Source organism: Oryctolagus cuniculus, chromosome 2 (genome assembly GCF_051225735.1).
Source record: "Oryctolagus cuniculus isolate XC-2025 breed Fujian yellow rabbit chromosome 2, ASM5122573v1, whole genome shotgun sequence".
Lineage (NCBI taxonomy): Eukaryota > Metazoa > Chordata > Mammalia > Lagomorpha > Leporidae > Oryctolagus > Oryctolagus cuniculus.
This window is the reverse complement of record NC_142868.1, coordinates 44,475,471-44,499,781: the sequence shown is the minus strand read 5'-3', so window position 1 is coordinate 44,499,781 and position 24,311 is coordinate 44,475,471. Positions and strand designations below refer to the sequence as shown.

Below are 24,311 nucleotides of genomic sequence, written 5' to 3'. Positions count from 1 at the left end.
AAAACTTCTCTGCTGTCTGGTGGCTGAAATATACCTACCCTGAAAAGTCGGAATCCTTTCAACTCAGTCCTCCTTCCTTGGGTACTGTCCTCTAGCTGCAGGGCACTGTAGAGTTTCCTGAGATTGTATAGTTACTGTTTTCTGTTAGACTTCTATTTATCCTTGCATGTGGTTTCCAGCTCCTGATTGGACCTGGACTGCTACACTAGATTTTTTGCAGACACTATCACAGATGAGTCTTTTGTAATCTATGGTTTCTATCCTCATTTTCAAAACATGTAGAAGACATTGCTTTGTGTTCAACTGGCATATTTTCTCCTTGTTTCACTTCCCTCCCCTTGTGTGTTTTCACCTGGAATTTAACTAAAGGGGGAGAAGGGAAGACCAGATGGTGGTGTGGTAACTGAAGTTCAGCAGTCAGTGAGCAGGGACACTGCTTGCAGCAGCGCTGAACTGCTCACCCAGCTCCAGTCTTCCAGTGCTCCACGTCAGTCAGCAGAGGGGCTCAACATTTCTGGACGTACTGTGAGTCCAGGATCTCCTAAGGTCCCACGATTTTACTGCATAGAGTAGGGGTACTCTGACCTTACATTCCTGATGATTGAACTGTCTGGGCTAGTAAATAACCCAATTTAATATCAGCAGCAATTTTAATTTGTTTTGATTTGGTAGAAAAGCGGGGGGGAGGGGGAAGCCATATTTCTTATAGATGTTACTACGAGTGGAAATGACCTAACCAACTTTTTACTTCCATCTCGTCAGAGGCAAAAACCCCCAAACTTAACTAACCAGCCAGTCAACCAAGCAAAAAAAAAAAAAAAAAAAAAAAAAAAAAAAAAAAAAAAAAAAAAAAAAAACACACACACACACACACACACACACACAAAACACTGAAATACAGAGCATTCTCCCCATCACAGTTCGGCCTTTGGCATGAATTTAAATTGAGCCTCACTGGGAATTTTGGAAAAACATTTTTCTTCATTGTTTTTGTGATTCCTATGAGGCAGAGATAGAACTTCCCCAAACAAAACAACAGGAAAAGCAGCTAACAATCCCCTGGATAATGCAAATGAATAAAAATTGCCAGAATTATTGCAAAAGTGCTAAAAGCCCTACTTTGATTTTATATACTATTCCTAGACTTTAGTGGTTCAGAAATGTTGGTTTTAGCAATGCCAGCACACTGGGGAATGAAGTTTTTGGAGAAAATAAATTACATGGAGATAGTCTCCAACTTAGAAATGGGTCATGTTCCAGGGGTTGATTTGTAAATCAGTTAGACTGGAAATGCATTTTTTCCTACAGAAATCAGCTTTAAAAAAGATGGTTTGATTTCCTGGCTTTAGTCATTAGTATTTCTTTGTAAAAAAAGTTGTACTACATTTCCTTTATCTGAGCACAATAGTACATTAACTGTTTATTGCTCAGTAATCAATTGTTTTTAAACATAACGACTTAGCACTAATCAGTATTGTTTCATGGTTTCCTCGGGTCGGGATCTGGACATGGCTGAACTGGGTGCCCTGGATCAGCATCCCTCACGAGGCTGCAGTCCAGGCGGTGGCTGCTGTGTCGTCTGAGGCTCACTTCTGTGGCTGTTGGAAGGCTGGGTTTCCTTCCACATGGGCCTGTTCACAGGGCTGCCTCATGGCATGGCAACCAGCATCGCCACAGGGACCCATGGTGAAAGTCGGTCTGTAGCCTGCTCTCAGAATTGATCTCTCATCACTCCCGTGTGTTCCCTTCAGTAGAAATGAATCTCTAAAGCAAAGGATTGAGGCTCTAACTCTTGATGGAGGACCATCAGTGCATTTGTAGCCTTGTACTTGGAACTTGAGAAGTTTGTGGTGGCCTGCCATCCTCACTGAGGCCTGCCAAGTGATGTTGAGAGTGGTTTTTCCTCCCTTGTTCCCATAGAACCTTCAGATGAGACTGCAGCCCAGCTGGCACTTTGATTGCTGCTTGGTGGCAGACTCTGAGTCAGAACCACTCAGCTGCAAATAAAGCATGAACTTAGACCACTGAATTTAGAATGTACCTTGCATCTGAGCGGTGGTTGTCATGCAACAAGGGGTAATCTTCATCTCCCTGGGAGGAAACCTTTTCACAGTGATGAGTAGTACAGTAGGGAGATTGTTTACCGCAGTCAGATTGGAAGCTAGGTAGCTTAGAAAGGAAGTAAAAATTTTCCTTCCCCCTCTCATACCATACAACCAGCTTGGCCAGTATAAATGAGTGTGTTCTTGATGTTATAAAGTAGAACTTACAATATATTTTCTCAATAAAATAGTATTAAGATACTTCAAAAAGTTTATAGGAAATAGAATTAAAAGATAAATTTATTTTAGTGCAAAAATTTTGATTCTATGCATACAGGGATTTTCAAATAGCTTATGGAAATATGTATGATGAAAAATATGTATGGATTTCAAATTTGTTTTGCACCAAAATAAACTTATCTTTTAAGTAAATTTCAAATGACTTTTTTTTTAAATACCTTTGTTTTCTATAACTCTTGGTCAGAATCCTGGGAAAGAGTTACATTGGAGACTCATTATAAGGCTGATTAAGGCTATTTGGGCTAGCTCACCACCCTTTTAATATCATAACAGTGACATATGCAGAGGGAGAGGGAGTAAGAGAAGGAAGAGGATGGGTGTGTGGGGGGAGACCTGGTAACTTCTATTCTCTTGTTCACTCTCCAGATGCCCACAATAGCTAGGGCTGGGTCAGGCCCTTCTCCCTCCCTTCCCTCCTCCCTTCCCCCCTCCCTCCTCTCCCCCCTACAGCTAATCTGTTTAGCTGTACCTCCATCATTTCTAATGTAAAATGATATGGACCCACGTTTGCTGTAAAGGTTTGTTCCAATTTTGAGCGGCGCTTCCATCAGGAAATGAAGTCAGAATTCCTTTTCCTGGAGGAAGAGCAGCCAGAAAGGCAACAAGGCTGGCCTTCCCTGCAGCAGGCCGTGTGCACTGCTGACGGGGTGCTGGCTGAGAGGTTGGTGCTGGGCTGGAACAGACTGCAAGGGGGGCTGGGCCCGTCAAGCTCAGCTGAGCACTGGGCCAGATCATTTATCACTGTCAGAGGGGACCGGTGGAGGGAGAGGGGCCTTACTGGACCAGCTCCTGCTTGGTGGCTGATTGACAGCTGACAACGACTCAGTCAACCTCTGGGCAGACCATGTGCCATCAAGGGACAGGACGCTGCCTCTTTAAGGCTACTGACATGTTGACAAGGAAGAGAGGGACGAGCTGCCCCTGCGCTGGCGCCTCCCTTGGCGCGTGCGCCCTCCTCTCCTCGGTGCTGCATAGGGACCTGTGGAAAAGCGGATTGAAAGGGGTACCAGAGGCACACAGGCTCCAGAGTGATAATGTGACTCGGATGAGAGGAAGAGAAAATACCTCGGTGGGCAGCAGCCTTAATTACATTCACAGGACTTGGATACTCTGCAGAAGGCTGATTATTTTAATATGGCAGAACTGACAGCCACAAATGCTGGGGAGAAAGTAGATAACTTGGCTTCGTCTGTGTGTTGAAGGCTACAGCAATGTAAGCCATGGAAGCTGGCCCCTACAAAGCTCTGAAGTACAGCACTGTTTTTCTTTTTATAAGAATAGTCTGTATTAACGACAACCAAGTTATCTCCTCAACTTGCAAATTATTGGGGTGATTTCTATACTTACCTCAACATGCATATACTTGTTACATATGCATATATATGCATTAGCTTATTCAAATCAAAGAAGGATTCTAAAATTATCTGTGAGAACTGTATATTTTGCCTTGCCTCAGTGCTGACTCTTAAGAGACTTTGGCTATTAGGACACAGAAAAACCAGAAACCAAATGAAGCCTCAAAGGCCATCAGAGCCAGATTGCCAGAGTGACTTTGAAATTATATAGCAGCAGTTAGTAGCAATTTTCCATTTGAAGATAATAATAAATTATTCTATTTTGCTCAATTAACCATCTTGGACTTGCTGGGTTACTGGCATATCCAGGGACAGCATGTTTTAAACAGTAACACAGAGTATGCTTTCTATGTGATCCATTCTGTATATGTTTAATAGTCATCTTACAAAGCCATACCTTGTCTCAGAATCCATAGGAAACACCACATACTTTAACACAAAAGGGAACTCATTTTGCTTTATTCATATTTCATTTCAACTGTTCTCAACATTGTTTTTCACAAGGATGTCACATGCATCAGGCTGAAGCACAGATTTTAATTCTTAAAATAACCTTATTTTAAATGTAATTTGTGCTCTCAAGATTACCCAATTTTGGTAGTCATTAGGAATTCCTTGTTCTTAATAGGGAGAGATTTCATAAAAGTTGGGTGGATATTTTCCATCGCTTAATGTAATGTTACATGTCTTTACAAATGCCTGAGTTAGATATGGGTTCTTGAATGTGGTAAGTAGTAAATGTATCACAGAAGTGAAAATGGAATTCTTCTGAAAATGAACTGAATGACTTGGGGTGTTGTATTGAGGCGGTCTAGCATGAAGGAACTCAGCGTAGTCTGATGGCAGAGGGAACAGTGGATGCTTATAGAGCCGTAAGCTCCGCTCTTAACCCAGGAGCCTGGGTACATAGGTCTGAGCAGCAGCACTCAGGGTGGGACAGGGACCTTTCAGACTGGTGGAAGATGAGGAGAGGGCAGGTGCTGCATCTTTCTCTTTGTCTTACCCATATCAAGTGCAGCACCTGGCACAGAGCCACTGTTCCATAACCGTTTTTTAACCGTGACTCTCTTTGGTCAATGCCTTGACTTACCGGATGGCTTTTCATTCCCAGTCCCCTCTTTGCCCCTCCTTCACACGGCTCCCTGGGAGTTAAGAAATTCCTACCCAAGGCATGAAGGACTTGGCCCTCATCAGAGAGGATGGACCAGTGCTGCAGCTGGTGTGAGTCCCTCTGGAAGTCCCAGAATAGCTTGGTGCTTACTCCTCAGGGCGGTTTCTCAAGTAGCAAGCACAGCCAGTTCCAGGTACTCAAACCCCTGGAAAGAAAAAGGCTTCCTGCTGAGTCTTTAATGATGAAGCTGGAGTGAACCTGGCCACTGGTTATTTTCACCTAAGAGCACTTTGCTGCCTTCTCTTATTCTGTCTACTCAAAGAAAATAGAGGAGTAGGACTCAGAGGAAAACATTGAGAATGGTACACCTTGAAAATATACCTGGGGGGTGGTATTGTGGCACATTGGGTTAAGTGCTCCTGCAGTATCAGCATCCCATATGAGCACTGCTTCAAGTCCCAGGTGCTCTGCTTCTGGTCCAGCTCCTTGCTAATATGCCTGAGAAAGCAAGGGAAGGTGGCCCAAGTAGTTGCGTCGCTGCCACCCGCATGGGAGATGTGGATGCAGTTTCACACTCCTCGCTTTGGCCTGATCTAGCTCTGGGTGCTGCCACCATCTGGGGAGTGAAACAGTGGATGGAAGATGGATCTCTTTCTTTCTCTCTGCCTCTTCCCCTTTCTCTGTACCGTTGCCTTTCAAATAAATCAATCTTAAAGAAAATAAACCTCTTTGAGCCATGTTTTCTTCTTTTCCAAGTGTTGCTTTTTACTTTTATTTTTTCTAGTTTACTGATTATCCAAGAAATACTGTTTTAAAAAAATTGGGCATATCTAGAAATGTAAAGAAGAAAAATCACCAATAACTCAGCATATGGAAGCAGCTAGTATGACATTCTTACTGTGCTTCCTTCTCGTCATTTTTCTGTGCCTTTGATTTTTCCTTTTTTGCATCTTGCTGCTTTTCCCACTGAGTTCTATATTATTACTATATTCTGATGCCATGCAAAAAATTATGGTCATACTTTAAAAATTATGACACAGTATTCCACCTCAGAACTATATTCTCCTTAAGAACAATTCTGTTGTAAACATCTTTGGAAACCTTTGCCTCAATTCTTCTTGGTTTTTAAAGTTGCTATTTATAATTGAAATGACTGGGTGAAGGGTTTCAAGGCTTTTGACATTCTTGATGCATATTGCTTGATGCCAGATTGCTTTCCAAGTAGACGGCAGTTGTATGAGAGTTGTTTGATTTGCATTCCTGCGAGCAGTGTATGAGAAAGCTTAACTCACTGCACCCTTATGGGTACTCAGCACTGTTTTTGTGAGTTTTGCCATTTGCATGAATTAAGACTAGCATCTCAGAGTGTGATTGAGTGTCTATTCATGTATATATTTATCTGTATTCCTAACCGTTTTCCGGTGTCATGTCTGTTCCTGTCATTCCTCACGTTTTTCTAGATAGGATCTGTCTTTTACACAATCGTGGAAACCTCTCAGGGAGCCAGCAGAGACCATCCCTACACTGGCCTCTAGGGCCTCTGGCTTCCTTCTGCTCTCTCATTGTGGCTGCTTCTGTGGGCACTCCCCTTCACTCTCCAAAGCAGCCTTGCAGCCTCAGGAAATACAGTGGGATCATCACAGGCCAGTTTTTCTTAGGAACACAAAGGGGCTGATGGCTGAGAGCATCTGCAGTTTGTGTTTCATTTCCAGGGTTGTGGTCACACTCATGATCTCGTGCACTGAGCAGACTTCAGGAAGCGCAGCAGTCATGTCCTTATAAAGTAGAAACGTCCTGTATCTGCATCATGCTTCACTCTTTGAGAAGCTTATCCTCATCCCCATCCCCTCACTATTTTGACCAGAAACCTTCCCTTCAGATTTCTATTAAAAAGTTTGTTGATTACAGAATATCCTTGAGTGCAGGGATTATGAAATTTATTACCTTCATCCACTTGATACCTAATACTCAGTACCTGCCAGGTACTGAGGACTAAGAGCATCATTGCCAGTGAATAGAAACATGAGCCAAAAGACCCATATCTGAAAGGAGGATTTTCTGCCTCCCTGCGACATGTCACTCGGCTGCGGGCCTGTGCCTGTCCCTTTCTGACAGCTCCATGTGCGCTTCATCCACCAGAAGATGCTGGGAGGTATGGGGGCTGCCTGAGCTGGGGCACTGGCTGCGTTACTAGCCAGGAGGTGCCTCTGCAGTTTGCTGCACCTGGAGCAGAGGGGAAGGGAGAATCCTAGTGGTGGGTGGGGTTAATTTGTTCAGAGGCTGATGGTCCAAAGAGCACAGTACCAGTTCTGCTGAGGTTGTGTCGGGTGGCGGTGGTAACATGGCAGGAGCATGTGTAGGAGGGAGAGATCATCTTTCGAGATGGAAGGCAAGAGAGCAGAGAGGGGCCAGTCTTACTCTTATATAACAGCCCTCTCTGTGGGAACTAATGGGTCCCAAGAGGACCACATTAATCCCTTCTGAGGGATGTGCCCTCCCCCTCCCTGTGAACTAACTGCCTCCCACTAGGCCTCACCCCTTTAAATCTCCTGTTACTTTTTTTTTTTTTTTTTTTTTTTTTTTTTTACAGGCAGAGTGGACAGTGTGAGAGAGAGACAGAGAGAAAGGTCTTCCTTTGCCGTTGGTTCACCCTCCAATGGCCGCCGCGGCCGGAGCGCTGCGGCCGGCGCACCGTGCTGATCCGAAGGCAGGAGCCAGGTGCTTCTCCTGGTCTCCCATGGGGTGCAGGGCCCAAGCACTTGGGCCATCCTCCACTGCACTCCCTGGCCACAGCAGAGAGCTGGCCTGGAAGAGGGGCAACTGGGACAGAATCCGGCGCCCCGACCGGGACTGGAACCTGGTGTGCTGGCGCCGCTAGGTGGAGGATGATTAGCCTATTGAGCCGAGGCGCCAGCCTCCTGTTGCTGCTGCTGCTGCTGCTGCTGCTGCTGCTTTTTTTTTTTTTTTTTTTTTTTTTTTTTAACAGGCAGAGTGGACAGTGAGAGTGAGATACATGAACTTTGGGGGACAAACTACATCCAAACCCTGCAGAGCAACAGGGTACAATCCTGAATGACGCGTGAATTGGCTTTAGTGCTGTAATCTTCAGCTCCTCTCATCTGATTTGCCCTTGCTTTTTGCTTTTAGGGAAGCCCTCACTTGGATCCACTTGTTGGTCACCACATAAGGAGGACAGTGAGGGTAGCCTCTTCCTTCTCCTTGAGCTCTGAGAGTAAAGCTTGCCTTCCGGGTGCCCGCTGTAGTGGGCGCATCGTCTCATTCCCACCTGGTCTCTATAGGAGACTCCATACCCAGCCTCTCCCTGCCACAGACCCCAGCTGCTGTGTTCACACACCTTCCCAGTCAGTAGTGAGCACTCAGACGTCCTCAGACACAGGCTGGGAGGAGAGGAGCAGAAGTTCACCCTCAGGCTGAGTGGTGCCCTCTCAGCAATTTTCCCACTGCCACGTCATTCCTTGCTAATCCTCTCTTCTTATAGGGAACGTGCAGTTTGGGGTGAAACCCACTCCTGGTTAACTTTCACCTTGAAACATGAAGCAAAAGTTACAGTAACCATAAGGGACAGAAGCAAGTGGGAACTGTAGCATCTCTGGGCATGCCTGAATAGAGCCAGCATTGCCTCTCTTCTCCCAGTGCTCCTGTCCCACTGCTGAGTGATAGCCAAGACATCCTTAATGCTGGATCCTGCCTGGGCTGGGATGTGGGGTGGGGAGGGTCCTTCAGGTGGAGATGTGAGAGGCTAACCCATGGCTAAGCCTTTTGGGTCACATAGGAACTCCGCTTAGTTATGGACTCTTGTACCTTGAGACACTATGATACCTGGAGAAAGAGATACAAAGAAACAGATAATAGAAGGGATTATGAGTGTGAGTGTGCCTGCGTGTGAGTGTGTGTGTGAACTGCCATTTTAGTGAAATAAGTGCACTGTACTGTGACCCTCAATGTGACCACAACTACCACCGATAAGCTTAGTAGCAGTGTGAAAGATTGGTGGAATCATATCAAGTCAGTCCAGGCAACCCAGCAGTGTAAAGCATGGGTCAGGATATTGGCAAGTTTAACAATGTGACTGCTAGGGAGTGAGGAACTTGTACCTGTAGCTGACCTGCAGCTCTGACAGTTTAGTCTAATCCAAGGCTCGTCCAGGCCTGCGAGGCTTCTGTGTCCAGTGACTGTCTAGGATCCCCAGGATGGCAGCTACTGTTGATAGAATCTCCAGCTGGGTCATCTCCCGAGGGTCACGCGATCAGCAGGAGACTGGACCTACAAGAAAATACTGAGGGGCCACCCTTCAGTCTGTTTGTCTCCTTGCCCTTTACCTATCTGCTCTTCTCACCACCTCCAGCACCAAGATAAGGATTTTAGCTCTCCCAGTTTGAGCACAGGAGAGGGAGCTTTATCTACTCACAGGATTATGCCTGAGTCTGTGAATAGAGATACATTATCAAGCAGTTTTACTGTACCTTTTTCAAGGGAGAAAGCAGTTATAAAATTCAAGCACATTGGATATTCACAAAAGAACAATATCAATATCATCTTCTAAAGTTTTTTTTTTTTTTTAACATGTCCTCCAAATTTCCTTCAGAATCTCTGCAAAGGTTGACTTTGACCCAATCTAGCTCTAATTAACCTTTCTGCTCCTCAAGCACTAGGCTTTCAAGATGAATGAGAATCTGTTCTTTGTCCTCGTGTACCCTTGGCTGGGGACGAGTCATCGCCATCGGCAGAGGTTGTCCTCCTGGAGCGAGTGCCTCGGGGATGACCCCACAGACATGTGCCCAGCAGGGACAGGTGCCCAGTCAGCCAGATTGGAGTCATCCACCCTGCTGTGGGCGGGCGACAGATGTCCCTGTCAGGCCCTCCTGTCTCCATTTCATACTCTGCGGGTAATCAATGGTTAGGGCCCGATCAATGAGTGTCTTTTCTGTTTAGTAAGTTTGAGCATATCAGTGGTGAAACGTGCCAATAATTTTGAAATGAAAATGTACAAATACTGGTTAGGTTCCCCGATTAGCTCTCCTTCCCCCAAATCTTACTGAACCTAAATAATGTGCTTAAAAGGCCTCTGGTTTTTGGATTTAGAAGAGCTTCAGTGCCTTTGCAAACTCGGGCTTGGTTCCCAGGGACTGTGCACTATTTCTCGGCTTTAAGGAATTTGCCTTTTCTCATTTTGGAATGGAAAGTAGCTTTCAGATTTCCCCTATTCATTTTCCCCCTAACGAGCTTGGAAGATTTTTCAGAGAGGTCTTCTTGCAATGTATCACAAAGAAATGGCTTCTTTGTTAATATCTTCTTTCTATTTTACTCACCTAGCCCAGGACTGGCAAAACAGACTTTGTCACACATTGCCATCTCTAAATGATGAGAGTCTATGGGATGCTCTATTGAGATGATTTTTGTCATCACACTCAAGCACTGCAAGAGTGTGCTGTGGTTTATTAGTGATGTCTGCCATGAAGACAGAACAGAGGCATGGCAGATATCTGTAAATTCACATTCCTGACGTAAATCTTGCTGTAAAAAATAAAATTCCCTTAGAGGTCATAATATCAACCTGACAGTTATGTGGAGTTCACTAACTGCTGGGAACTATTCTAAATGTTTAACATATTTAACTCATTAAATTACTAAGGAAGAAATTCTTATAAAATAGGAAATGAAGATACAAAGAGGTTAAGTGACTAAGCCAAGGTCATACAGCAAAAAGTAGGAAAGCTGAGACGCAAAGTTGGGCGGTCTTGTTTCATAATCCAGGCTCTTCACCACCCACTCTGTTCTCTGTTTTTAGCTATTGCTGTGCCTGCTGTTCACAGTGCTGATGTAAGTCAGCTGAGCTGTAGAAGAAAATGCAAAATCAAATTTACAGAAATTATTGTCTTTGGGCTTTGGGTTCTGTAATTAAAGACAAAATGAGAGTGGGCATTTGGCGTAGTGGTTAGGCCGCTGCCTGGGACACCTGCATCCCGTATCTCAGTTCCTGAGTTTGAGTCCTGGCTCTGCTGCCAATTTTAGCTTCTGCCAATTCTTGCTAATGTGCATCCTAGGAGGCATCAGCTGCCAGCTCAAATGGTTGGGTCCCTGCCACCCATGTGGGAAACCCAGATTGAGTTCCTGGTTCCTGGCTCCTGGCTTATGCCTGGCCCACCTCCAGCTGTTGTGGGTGCTTGGGGAGTGAACAAATGGAATGGAGATTTCTCTCTGTGTCTCTGTCTGCCTCTTTTTTTTTTTTTTTTTTAAGATTTTTATTTATTTGAGAGGTAGAGTTACAGACAATGAGAGAAAGAGAGAGAGAAAGGTCTTCCTTCTGTTGGTTCACTCCCCAAATGGCCGCTACAGCCAGAGGTATGCTGATCCAAAGCCAGGAGGCAGGTGCTTCTTCCTGGTCTCCCATGCAGGTGCAGGGGCCCAAGCACTTGGGCCATCCTCCACTGCCTTCCCAGGCCACAGCAGAGAGCTGGACTGGAAGAGGAGCAACCAGGACTAGAACCGGCGCCCATATGAAATGCCGGCACTGCAGGCAGAGGATTAACCTAGTGTGCCACGGCGCCGGCCCCTCTCTCTGTCTACCTTTGAATTAAATGAATGAATGACAAAACAGAGCCCAGGGAAGAACGATATGAATCAAGATGGAGCAGCAAATTAACTTCCTCCTTCCTCTGGTCATGGAGCATTTTTGTCTTTCTTTCCCTACTGCACTTGTTGGCCTCTCAGATGAGGGTAGGTGAATGGGAGAGGGAGTAGACATTCAAGAAATAGAGAAGAACAAGTATTGAGGAAAATGTAACAATCTGTCCTTTGGTTGAACTTTGAATTCAAACATATTTTTGCCCTAGACAATAAGAAGTTAGCAACTATGACAAAGGAATTGATAGAAATAAATGTCTTAATGATTTAATTTTCATTTTTAAATGTTTTGTCTGTCTTTTCATAGGCATTTATATTTTAATTAATTACCATTGTAATTTACATAGACAATATAGTGGGATTGTTTTTCCTTACCATTATCCCAGCTACTTCTCCACATATTTATATATCTCTCAATGTTGTATTTAAAATATGTTGCGTGATATTCCATTCACTTAATAAAGCATGAGTAGTAATTTTCCCAGAAATTTCCCTACTTTTGGATATTTAGTTGATTTTTAAAAGATTTATTTATTTATTTGAAGGCAGAGTTACAGAGAGACAAAGGCAGAGAGAGAGAGAGGGGAGGAGGGAGAGAGGGAGGGAGGTGTCTTTCATCCACTGGTTCACTCTCCAGATGGCCACAATGGCTGGAGCTTTGCCGATCCAAAGCTAAGAGCCAGGATCTTCTTCTGGGTCTCCTGTGTGGGTACAGGGGCCCAAAGACTTGGGCCATCTTCTGCTGCTTTCCCAGGCCATATCAGAGAGCTGGATCGGAAGTGGAGCAGCTGGGACTTGAACCGGCACCCATTTGGAATGACAGCACTGCAGGCGGTGGCTTTACCCACTATGCCACAGTGCCGGCCCCTTAGTTGATTTTAATATTTTATTATTGCTAGTCATACTTTAATAAATATTGTTATGCATATCACCTTTTTTCCTCTTGAAATTTTATTTAAATGCTAAGCAGTGGAACTGATGGGTTACAGAGCTTGAATAGGTTTCTGACTCCTGAAAAGCAAACATTTTCGAACTCAGTGGCAGAACTTGAAATTCTACTTGGAGACTCATCATGTTTCTTAGAATTCAGTGACAGTGATCCTAACTATATATTTCTTTTCCTTTTTTTAATTTAATAAATGTGAATTTACAAAGTGCAACTTTTGTATTGTTGTGGCTCCCCCCCTCAACCTCCCTCCCTCCCGCGGCCCTCCCCTCTCCCACTCCCTCTCCCATCCCGCCCTTCATCGAGTTTCATTTTCAATCACCTTCATATATAGAAGATCAACTTAGTATACACTAAGCAAGGATTTCAACAGGCTGCACTCACACAACCGCACAAGGTATAGGGCATTGTTCGACTAGTAGTGTTGTTTTTAAGTTTCATAGTAAAACACATTAAGGACAGAGATCCTACGTGGGGAGCCTGTACTCAGTGACTCCCGTTGTTGATTTAACAATTGGCACTCTTATTTATGACGGCAGCAATCACCCAAGACTCTTGCTATGAGCTGTCTAGGCTATGGAAGCCCCTTGAGTTCACCAACTCTGAACTTGTTTAGTCAAGGCCATATCACAGTGGAGGTTCCTTCCTCCCTTCAGAGAAAGGCGCCTCCCTCTTTGATGGCCTGATCCTTCTGCTGGGGTCTTGTTCACCAGGAAGTGATCCTAACTATATTCATGAGTGCTTGACAGGGTCACCTGGGGCCTTGCATCATGCACCAGCTGATTGGGCCAGTTGGCAGCTGATGGGTCACTGTAAATCTGCCAGGCCTACTGCCACCTTGTGCTGGGAACCCTGGCTCCTCCCTCCTAGATTTTCTGTTGTTAGGGTAATACCACAAAAACTGAAGAACCAGTGAGAGCCCCTGTACTGAACAGATGGAACCCCTAAGCTTTGTCTGAACTAGGCCGAGCCATGAAAGCTTACAGGTTCTCCAGGAACTCTGCAGTAGTGAGGCTGAGGCTAAGGTTCCCAGGAGTTTGGAGAGGGGCTCAAGACCTTCCATGTTGCCGTCCCAGTCTTCATCTGTCCTTAACTCCCATTGCTTCTCAGTGCAGCACCTCCACTGTCTGGCCTGTTCCTCGCCCAGGCAGGTGCCTCCTGGCCATCACTCAGGTCACTTTCTCGCTCTTAGCCATGCAGACCCTTCTTCTTGAAAACTGGCCCAGTAGCAGTGCCTTCACAGAGTGTACTCTGACTTCCCAGCTCGCTGTCCCTCGGCGATGAGCTCCTATGGTACCCGCAGGTCACCTTCCAGGACTTGGCAAAGAGCTGTTCTGTGGTGTTTGTGGTTTACCTCTCGAAGATAATTGTACCCTCTTCAAGGGCAGGAACAATGTTATTCTTCTCCTCTAGACCCTTTAGGGCCTGGCTGTAGTTCTAAGCCCTCTGCCAGAGCTCAATAAATTGATGTGACCAATGCAGCCAGAGTCTATGTGCTCCATGATGTAGTCTGAGTGTTTTAGCTGTTCTTCTCTTAGAATTTTCTACATAAATCCTCATATTGAAAAATTCCTGAGAGTATTGTTAAAATACTCATAGGTGGAACATACTTTGATATTCTCTATCTGTTCACAGGGTATTGTGGGAACAAGTTAATACTAGAAAGTTGAATCTGGTTCCTTTTTATTTCCAAGACCTTGATATGCACTACAGTGAGAAGGTGTCTGGTTGTGGGGCCACGGCACAGGTGATGAAGGAACAGTGAGTGGCACAGGCCTGTGCAGTGTCTCTCTGGTTCATAGGAAGCCTGGTGTCTCTGGCCCCAGCACAGTGGCTGAAGTGTAGTAAATGACATATTCTGCCATTCTGGCTCTTGGAAAGTTGGCCCTGCTGTTATTGCTGCTCCTCTCCCTCCTTGCTTTAAATCCTGATTGCATCAGCATTTCGGTTGTCAGGGGTCTTCAGAGGCAAGCCGGTTCAGGCTGGAACCCGGGCTCCCCTTGTTCTCTAGGATGTAGCTTAGCACAGTGGGGGCCCTCCGACCAGGAGTCAGATGCTTTCAGACCGGGATCGCTCTGTCTCCACTGGCTGCCCAGCTCCGTGCTAGCTCTAGCATGCACTTTGGTAAAATGATGTGCCTGAACTAGGCTCTTCTGAAATCGAAATGAAAAACGAAATTGCAGAAACTCTCAAGATGGTAAGCAGTGGTGTATTTCTAACTTAAAGGGAGAAATAGGCTCATTGACACATTTAATAACATGTGTTAGCATGTGTGTAGAACTTTACACTTGAAGTTAAATTTCTTTCTTCCTTTCTTTTTTTCTAGCCAAACATCATGTCAACGACAACAGAACAGTTGAACCTTTCCCAGAGGGAACACAGATGGCTGTATTTGGTAAGATATCAATTCTGAAAGAAAACCCAAATTGTGTGCAAAGATGAGTGCCAAATTTCTTAGTTTTAGCAAGTGTCCTCCGGGCTTCAAAATCTGGGCTCTTCTAGATATTTACAAGTCTTTACAGCCAAGAAAACTATTGAGTTCTTAGTAATTTCTGGGATTGGAAATGCTCATTCGTAGAATTTAGTGTGCTTTCCTTTCTCATTTTGACAACCCAAATATCAAATTGTGTACTTGCTATTACTTATGTCCACACTGTGAATTAACCTGCTAATTTAGGGTTTGAGTTTTTCTTTGCAGGAAGGATTTTTCCCCGCCATGTGGATATATATATATATATACCTTTCCAAAGGCTGGGATTCAAGTTGTTGTTCCGGCAATCTAATTGAATGATCTCTTTCTTCTCCATCCTGATTTGAGCACATTCCTTAAGAATGTGCTTAGAACATTAATTGAAAATGTTCTAAGCAGAATCGAGTCCAATCCCTGAGTGTACACCAGCAATAGACAACTACATGGTTGAGCAGAACTTCTGTGTTCCATGCTGAACTGTTTTTTCAGAGAGCTCCTTTGTAATCAGTGTTTCCTGTCACCATATCTGGTGTCACCAAAAGTTCCTGCAAAATATCTCCGCAGCTGGCATTTTCCTTGTCTGCCTTTCTCCCCTCTCACATCCCTCCTGTCTTCTTCCTTTCTCTTCTTATACCTCCTTACCCTCTGCATTCCCCTCCCCTCCTCTTCCATCTAGCAATGCTTTGGGGTCCTCCCACAGGAATGACCATCTCTGTCCCCTGGAATGCCAATGAGAAATTCAGCTGTCTCCCTGTTCCTTCTCTTTAGTCTAAAGATCTCCCCCATCCTAGAAGCTAGAAGAACCCTGACTTCACACCTCCTCGATAAGCTTCCATCCTACCCTGGTCTTGAGGGTAGTTTCCTACAAGGATATAAAACTGCTTTGAAGTGTTGAGGTGTATTTGCATTAGAAATCGACTTCAGAACAACTTAGTCTCTAAGTTAGCATGTTCAAGATAGAATGTTCCCTTACTCCCAGCGATGGAACCAGAATTAGCCATTAGTGATTATCTGTTGGAGAATTATGAAACAAAGACCTAATTTTGCCTAAGGGTTGTTAAATCTTGCTCTGTATGAGCTATCATTTTTGAACATGTACTGGCCCATGATTAGAAATCCCTATGCTCAGAACTTAGGATTTTAAAATAATTAAATAAATAAATAATTTATTTAATAATTTGTTTGAAGGACACACAGCAGGGCAGAAGGTTGGTATGGAGAGAGATAGATACAGATTAGTTGTCCCATTTGCTGGTTTACTCCCCAATGGCCCATAATAGCTGGGGCTGGGCTAAGCCAAAGCCAGGAAGCTGGAGCTAAATCTGGATTTCTCCTATGAGTGCTAGGTATCAACTATTTGAGCCATCATCTGCTACCTCCCAGGGTACATGTTGGCAGAAAGCTGGAATTGGGAGCACAGCCCCAACTCAAACAAGGTACTCTGTTGTAGGATGTGTGTTTCTCAAGTGACATCTTAACTGCTGTGCCAAACAAGTACCCCAACCATGCCTTCTTCTATTAGACCAACTTCTCCATTTAAATTTCTGAGCATAACAGGAGTGGGTGTTTGGTGCAGTGGTTAAGGTACTACTTGGGCTGCCTTCAGTACCACGTTGCAATGCCTGGTTTTGAGTCCCACCTCTGCTTCTGCTTCCCTAGTAGTGTCCTGGGGGACAGTAGGTAAAGACAAAGTACTTGTGTCCTTGACACTGAATTGGGAGATCTGGATTGAGCTCTGGTCTCCTTATTTAGGCCTTAGCCCCAGCTATTGCAGGCATTTGAGGAATGAACCGGTGGGTGGAAGATCTTTGCCTGTCTCTGTGTTGTCCTCTCTCTGTGTTTCTTTGCTATTCAAAGAAAAATAAATAAGGGCCAGCACTGTGGCGTAGCAGGTAAAGCTGCCATCTGCAGTGCTGGCATCCCATATGGGTGCTGGTTGAAGTCCCAGCTGCTCCACTTCTGACCCAGCTCTCTGCTGTGGCCTGGGAAAGCAGCAGAAGATGGCCCAGGTCCTTGGGCCCCTGCACCCACATGGGAGATTGGGAAGAAGCTCCTGGCTCCTGGCTTCAGATTTGCCTAGCTCCTGCTGTTGCAGCTACTTGGAAGACCTCTCTCTCTCTCTTCCTCCCCCTGCCTTTCTCTCTCCCTCTCTCTCTGTCTCCCTCTTCCTTCCTCTCTTGTCCTCTCTCTCCCTCTCTCTGCCTCTGCCTCTCTGTAATTCTACCTTTCAAATAAGTAAACAAATCTTTAAAAAACTAGGTAAAAGTTTAAAAAGAAGGCATCACGGACATGTCTGTTTTGTCAACTCTTCTAGCCTACTATGGTGTCTGTCTTCATGGGACAGCAGGTGTTATGTGTACCAACGTTTAAAGGATTCTTCTGATGACTGTTTTTCCGTCAGTTTCTCAGATTTACCTTCCCCCAGACATCTTGGAAGTGAGGTTCCACGTCATTTTGTGAAATGTAAAGTGACACTGACCTATTTTAGTGGGTTTCTCTCTGTTGTGGTATTGGAGACAGACTTCCTTTAGGAAGGGCAGACCCAGTACCACATGGGCTGAAGACTTTGTTCTCCTACTGAATTGCAGCTATCAGGGAATAAACCTCTGTGGCAAGAGTACATGGGGGTTTTCTTTTGGGGGTGGGGGTGGGGGCAGTGGGTGAAGGACAGATTTGGTTTACAGTGGCTTCGTAAAATTCCTAACCCAAGACCTTCACTATTTGACTGCAGGCAAACAACTTCCTCTCTCCAAGGTTCAGTTTTTCAGTGAGAAGTCTGACTGGATAAGCATTGAGGCCTTTCCAGCCCTGGGTCCTCTGTTTCTACCTCTTCTCCGGACTAAAGGCTTATCTGGCAAAAGCCCACTAGGAATGACCCACTCGTATGATTTTAAAAGAGATGACTCCTGTGCATAACTCCTACACGTTAACTCTACATAAAGGGCACAGTTGTACATATCACCAAAGAGAATATGTGTGACATCTGAGAATTCTTACTTTACAGTTGTAGTTTGCCTCTTCCAGAGGCTTAAAGTCTCTATTTTTGGTAGAGAAATGCATATATTTCATATTCATATTTTCAAAACTGTTCTCATTTTATATCATTTGCCCACCTGACCTACAGTGGAGTAAGGGAACAGGTGGCTTTTGGGGCAGGCTTTGGCCCTCCTGGATTGTTTGTAGTGGCACTGACAAAGTCCATCTAAGCTGAGTGCTTGACTCTTTGAGGGGTGCCAGGTGTCTCATCCAATCAGCACCTTGCAGGGCTGGCAGGTTTGTGTAATCCCCCTCTCAGCAAGGTCACATGCCTTATTCATAGTTGCTTGGCTGGTGCAGTGAAGGAGTTAAGAGTTTGGTCCATGTCTGATAGGCCCCGAATCTGTGTTGTTTTTGTGATATCCCCGAGTCTCTACACTGCTTGAAGGAACCCTGGGAGAGCCCAGTAGATTCAAATGCCTTTCAACTGGGTCCACCCACTAAAGCAGGATTTCCAGCCAAGCCAATTTAGCAAATTGATTTGTAAACATCTGTGCATTCCCAGAGTGTTCTGGAGCACTCTCGAGATGCAGCTTTTGCCGGGAAAATACTGTGTGGAGTGATGTCACCTACTATTATCTCTTTCCCCCATTTGATTTCAGCGTGTGTGCATGTACAGGACTGTGTTTTCCATCCACTTGACTGGGAGCTAACCAGAGTCATGATGGCATTTTCTACTTGTCCAAACTCATTCTTCAGCCTTGAAGGTCTTAATATTTTATGCCAAAGTAGGATCACCAATTAAAATTTCATTATCTACGGGTTAATCACTTGTGTGTACCTCACAGAATGCTGTCTAAGTAGGAACTTTTAAATGTAATCCAGTCTGCAAGTGACCACTGAACTGCCATTAGGCTTTCGGATTAGAATGGTTGCAAATGAAAATGACAGATACAGGGCAGGGAGAAATACATGAATGTGCTATGTCAGGTAATCGGAGAATATAGACATGGCTCCTTGGAAACTGTTCCTGGCATTCCATCTTCACAGAGTATTTCTGACTTGAGACGTTCCGCTTTTTTCACTGTCTTGTTCGTCGGCGGTGGGTTTGTCCCCTGCACCCTTCCCCAGATCTCGTTTCTTTGCCACCGAGTTCTCAAGCTGCTCTGCTGCTCTCTTTTCTCTGCACTTGGGGACAGTGGTAATGAGGGTAATCGGCTCTGTGTTCCTGGTGGGCTTCTCCGGTCTGCGTGTGATGCTCTCTTTCAAGTCAGTGGGAGCCCTTTTCTCACAAGCTGGAAAAGCGGAACCAACATTTTGCAATTACTTCATGTCCTTTGTTCCTGGTGGCTGAGAGTGCCCCGTGGCTATCATCCCTTTGCTTCTTACAGCGGCCCTGTGAAGTGGGCATTACTGTGCTCTCTCGCGGGCAGAGAAACTGAGGTACCCAGAGATGAAAGAAATATGGTCAAGTAGCGGAGCGCTTTCTCTGGCCGGAGAACATCTTTTGCCAACATGCTGTGCCTGTCTTAGAAAGGTTTTCTGTGGCACTCAGTATCTTAATGGAAGTGACGTCCCATTGGCAATGGGCCACACTGTTCAAGCAGAAGGCCAGGATGTAGGCTCTTCATGGAGGTGGTCTTCAGCACAGAATAGCTATTTATTTATTAAAAAAATACTTCATGCTCACGAAGGCTGAACATGTCAAAGTAAAGCGTAAGCTTAGTAATTGAGAAAGGTAGAAAGTAGAGGGCAAGGGCCTGAATCTTACTTTGTAGGGTTTTTACTACATAGTTAGAATTTTAAAGTATAATCCTTGGGCAGGAACTTGTCATCCAAACTAGGATTCTTTGGGGAATGAAAAGGGTGCTATTAAAACTTGTGTTGAGGATCAGGTTGTGGGGCACTGGGTTAAGTTACTACTTGTGGTGCCAGCATCATGTATGGGAGTGCTGGTTCTAGTACTGGCCTTTCTTCTGATCCAATGCCCTGCTAATGCATCTGGGAGGGCAGCAGGTGATAACTCAAGTACTCAGGTGCCTGCCACCCATGTGGGAGACCATGGTGGAGTTCTAGGCTTCTGGCTCTCCAGGCCTGGCTATTGTGGTTATCTGGGGAGTTAAACCAATGGATGGAAGCTCTTTCACTCTCCTCCTCTTCCCTCCTCTCCCCTCTTCCTCCCCCCTTCCTTTCCCTCCCTCCCTCTCTCTCCTTCCCTTCCTCTCTCCCTCCTCCCTCCCTCCCTATCTCTGTTACTATGCCTTTTGAATAAATAAGTAAGTAAATAAATAAATCTTTTAAAAATTGTGTTAAGATAACGAGCATCCTGGAGGGTTGTAGGCAACTGGGATATAATATTACCCGATAATGAGAGTATATTGTACAATATTGCAATAAGAATAATAAATAAATACATGTTGAGTTAAGTAGATATTGAACATAAAAAATTAAGATATAGAAAATGAAGTAAATGAATAAAACATTAGAATGCAATAGACTTTGATTATATGTAATATAACATAAACACTCATAGTTATGTTTAACTTTGAAGATTTTACTCAATAAGTACTGTTATGTTCTTCCTGAATGACTTTAAATTAAAAGTTAATTCATTTTCATAAAGCCTGGTTCATGACACTTCAATAAGAGTAGGGGAACTGATCTGATTATACACTTGCAATTTTAATATTATACTAATTCTGTCTAATGGGGTAGGGTACTGAACTCTCCATCACTCTAGGTATTCAAGTGATTGAATCATTCTTAACCAATTGAGAGGTAGTGCTAAATAGCCTTTACGATTCTTTCTTCTCAATTAAAGGGAATTTACTTTGTTGCAGAGTGTTAAACCTTTTTACTTTTGAATTATTTCTAACTCAAAATGCTTTGACCATATCATTTAGAAACGTGCAGCCAGGCTGTTTCATGAGAGGTCAGGTTCTACAGTGAAGAACCCTGACGATCGTGCATTGATCCCAGCAACAGCAGAAGTGCCTCACTGAGTTGTCTGGGTTGTCGTGGGTTTTTAGGCTGGCAATAATGTCTCAGCAACCTGCGAACACTGCTGCTTTGGATGGCAGGTTTTCTCAGGGCTCTTCAAGCAAGGGGGAGAAAAAACTAAGCCATCAGGGAAACATGCTCATGCCCTCATCTCACAGCTCCGTTGACAGCCAAGGTGCCACGCCTTCGCTGGACAGAGTGGAGGCCAGCAGCTGTCACAGAGCCCGGCCGCACCCCACTCGGAGGGCCTCACCTCGGCACCTCCAGGAGAATGAGATGAACCAAGCACCAGAACATATTTTTTCCCCCTGACTTGAATCGGAGGTGATTTCTGAAACAGCCCCAGTTATTTGTCTGCCAGCCAAGAAAACAGCCTTGGAAGCAGCAGGCAATATGTCAGACTTCAAAGGAAAATATATTGGTGTCTCATTGGCTCACATCCAACATTATGTTGGTAAATAATCGAATCCCGGTGTGGCATATTTCTCCCTGAACCTTGACTGGAAACCACTGAAGCCCGTTCTGTGAGCCGAGGAGTGGCAGGCACTCATTCCAGGAAAAAGGCTAGGAAGAATGACTTTGAAATGTGTTTATAATTAACCAAACAATCTAAATTCACAAGCCTGTTAGAACAGCAGGCTGCTAACTGGTGCAAACTTCTTGAATGGTGAAGCACTCAGGGACACAAAAATAGACCTTTGTGCCAGGGTTATTTGAAGCACCTTGGAGGGGTGGTGATTGGTCACAGGAGACACATTTTAAGACATATTTTTATTTGAGATGCCTTTTTCATGTGCGGGATGACCTCAATATTCATTTTCTTCTCAGCTGTGGAGAGGTCAGGTAATAAAGCGGGGGGAGAAGGGACCTTTGGAAATCCGTGTTTCAGATCCCTTTGGGTTTGCATGGCAGTGCCTGGGGGTGGTGCAGCCACATTATCCTAATGCTGGTTCAGAAACTGCAAGGACAGAGAGAGATACGGGGTGGAGAACAGACTCAGAAGTGGAAGCTGGAATATGGGCAGGGACGTTTGTGCCTGGAGGATGGAACTGAATCCAGTATGTAAAGGAGTGAATGAAATGCATTTATAAAGGAACACTTCAGTTGTTTAGTTATCACTTAGGCATCAGCCTCAGCCATTTGGGATGCAGGTAGGAACCAAAAAGTGAGCCCTCCCCATAAAAAACTGGTGGAGAAGTCCATAAAGAATTCAGAATTCCCAAGGTCACTGGAATCAGATATACTTTGGTGTGTGGCAGTAGACAAGTTTCTCACCCCCTATAATCCCCATTCCTCATCTTAAAGCAAGGTGGAGACTGTGTACCTCCTAGGGTTATGCTTAGCTATCGAGAGATAATGTAGTGCTGGCGCAGTTGGGTGATCCTCTGCCTTCAGCACGGGCCTCCCATGTGGGTGCCATTCTAGTCCCAGCTGCTCCTTTCTGATTCAGCTCTCTGCTATGGCCTAGGAAAGCAGTAGAAGATGGCCCAAGCACTTTTACCCTTGCACACTCTTGGGAGACCAGGAGGAAGTTTCTGGCTCCTGACTTCAGATTGGCCCAGCTCTGGCCATTGCAGTCATTTGGGGAGTGAACGAGCAAGTGGAAGACCTTTCTCTCTGTCTCTCCCTCTGTCTGTAACTCTACCTCTCAAATAAATAAATAAATAAAATCTTAAAAAAAGAGAGAAAGAGAGAGATAATGCAGCAGGGCACTGGGCACAGAGTGGGAGGAAGTAGGCTGTGAGACCTCTGCCGATGCCCACAGGCCCAGAGGTGCTGCTTGGTGGCCCACCTGGTCTCCTGAGGCAGGGAAAGCTGTGATCAAGGCCTCAGAGAGTGACCCCAATGCCAGTCGGATCCTTTGGCCCCATCTTCTCTCCTTCATCGTGCCAGATGAATCCTTTCACTCAGGGATTTGGAGAATAGCAGACAGCGTTGGTTGAGAACTAATCTAATATCTGCTGTGTACTAAGCAGCGCCTGCTACTTATTTCTCCGTTAAACCGGCCCTCACCCTGCACTAAATTAGATTGGTTGCTTCCTTCTGCATTAGTACAGAGCACTCAGAAAAACTGTTATTTCTCTTTTTCCTTCAGCTATAGGGTTGATGAGTTGTGGCTGATTTTTCCACTATTGTCAATAGTGTGCAGTAATCACACTATTTTCCTTTTTTCCACATTTGAAAGTGAGAAAGAGGTGTACTTATTTTGCACATGTGTCAGAAATTTCTTAAATTTCTAGAGAAAATCTGGGATGTGAAGAGAAATAATTATGTTTTTACTGCTTCTTTTACTTCCTTGAGAAAAACACGGGTGCTGAGGACGACAAAAAACTAGTCACTCATTTAATTCTTTTCCTTTTTAAAAATACTCATTATTTAATTTCAGCCAACCAGCATTTTTAAGGAAAATGCCAAGCAATCATGGATCTAATACAGATAATATGAAACAATATCCTTGGGGTAGGCGTTTGAGGCAGTGGGTCAGCTGCCTCCTGAAACACCTGTATCCCATATTGGAGTCTCTGAGTTACAGTCCTGCCTCTGCCCCTATTTCCAGCTTTATGCTAATACATACTTTGGCAGGTGGCAGGTGATGGCTGAAGTAGGTGGGTCCCCATCACCTGTGTGGGATTGAGTTCTTGGCTCCCGGCTTCTGCCTGACCCAGCCCTGTCTGGGGAATGTAGCAATAGATGTGAGGTCTCCCTTGTTGTCTGTCTCTTTCTCTCTTCCACCTTCCATCCCCTCCCCCATCTTTCTGCCTTTCAAATAAAATAATTAACAACAATAACAAAAAACGCATATGCTTTCTCTTGCTCTCCAAACTATGTATCATGAGTCTTATTGTAAAATGGATGAAGAAACATTGAACTATATAGAAGACACAGCAAAATAACATATTAGAGTTAAATAAAATATTAGACTACAGAAAAATAAGTGCAATGAAATATACAAAAACTGCATTCAATAATCTTATGAAATTTATAAAAGTTGGCTACAAATGTGACTGTTTCCTAGCAGCAACATGAAGAAAGAACAATTGTGTGATTGGTTTCATTTTTTATTGTGGTAAAATACACATAAAATTTACCATTTTAAAATTTCCAGACTTTTTTATTTTTGCAAACTCTGTATCCATTAAACACTAACTTCCTATCCACCCTGAAAACCCCCATTTTACTTTCTGTCTCTATGCCCTTGGCTACTCTAGGTAGCTGCCTTATGGGTGGAACGACTCACTATTTACCCTGACATGACTGTTTGATTTTACTTAATGTCTTCAAGTTCCTCCCATTGCTGTGTATGTTAGAATTTCCTTCCTTTCTAAGGCTGAGTAATAGGCCATTGTATGGATCTGCTCAATCTGCTGATCAGTTCTTCAGGAGGTACTTGGGTTGCTTCTGGATTCTACTATTATGAATAAGGTTGCTAAGAACATGAGCATACCAGTGTTTTTTTCAAATCCTG

The 24,311-nt window shown here is 44.5% G+C and overlaps 1 protein-coding gene across 7 annotated transcripts in view; it reads left to right on the top strand.

The window, feature by feature from the left end:
• Positions 1–24,311, top strand: part of MSRA (methionine sulfoxide reductase A) — a 409,106-nt gene that overhangs the window by 152,845 nt on the left and 231,950 nt on the right. For all 7 annotated transcript variants that reach the window (XM_002709444.6, XM_070068216.2, XM_070068215.2 and 4 more), the window contains one exon: positions 14,726–14,794. In XM_002709444.6, the coding sequence (XP_002709490.3) occupies positions 14,726–14,794 (69 nt within the window). The remainder of the gene's footprint in view (positions 1–14,725; positions 14,795–24,311) is intronic.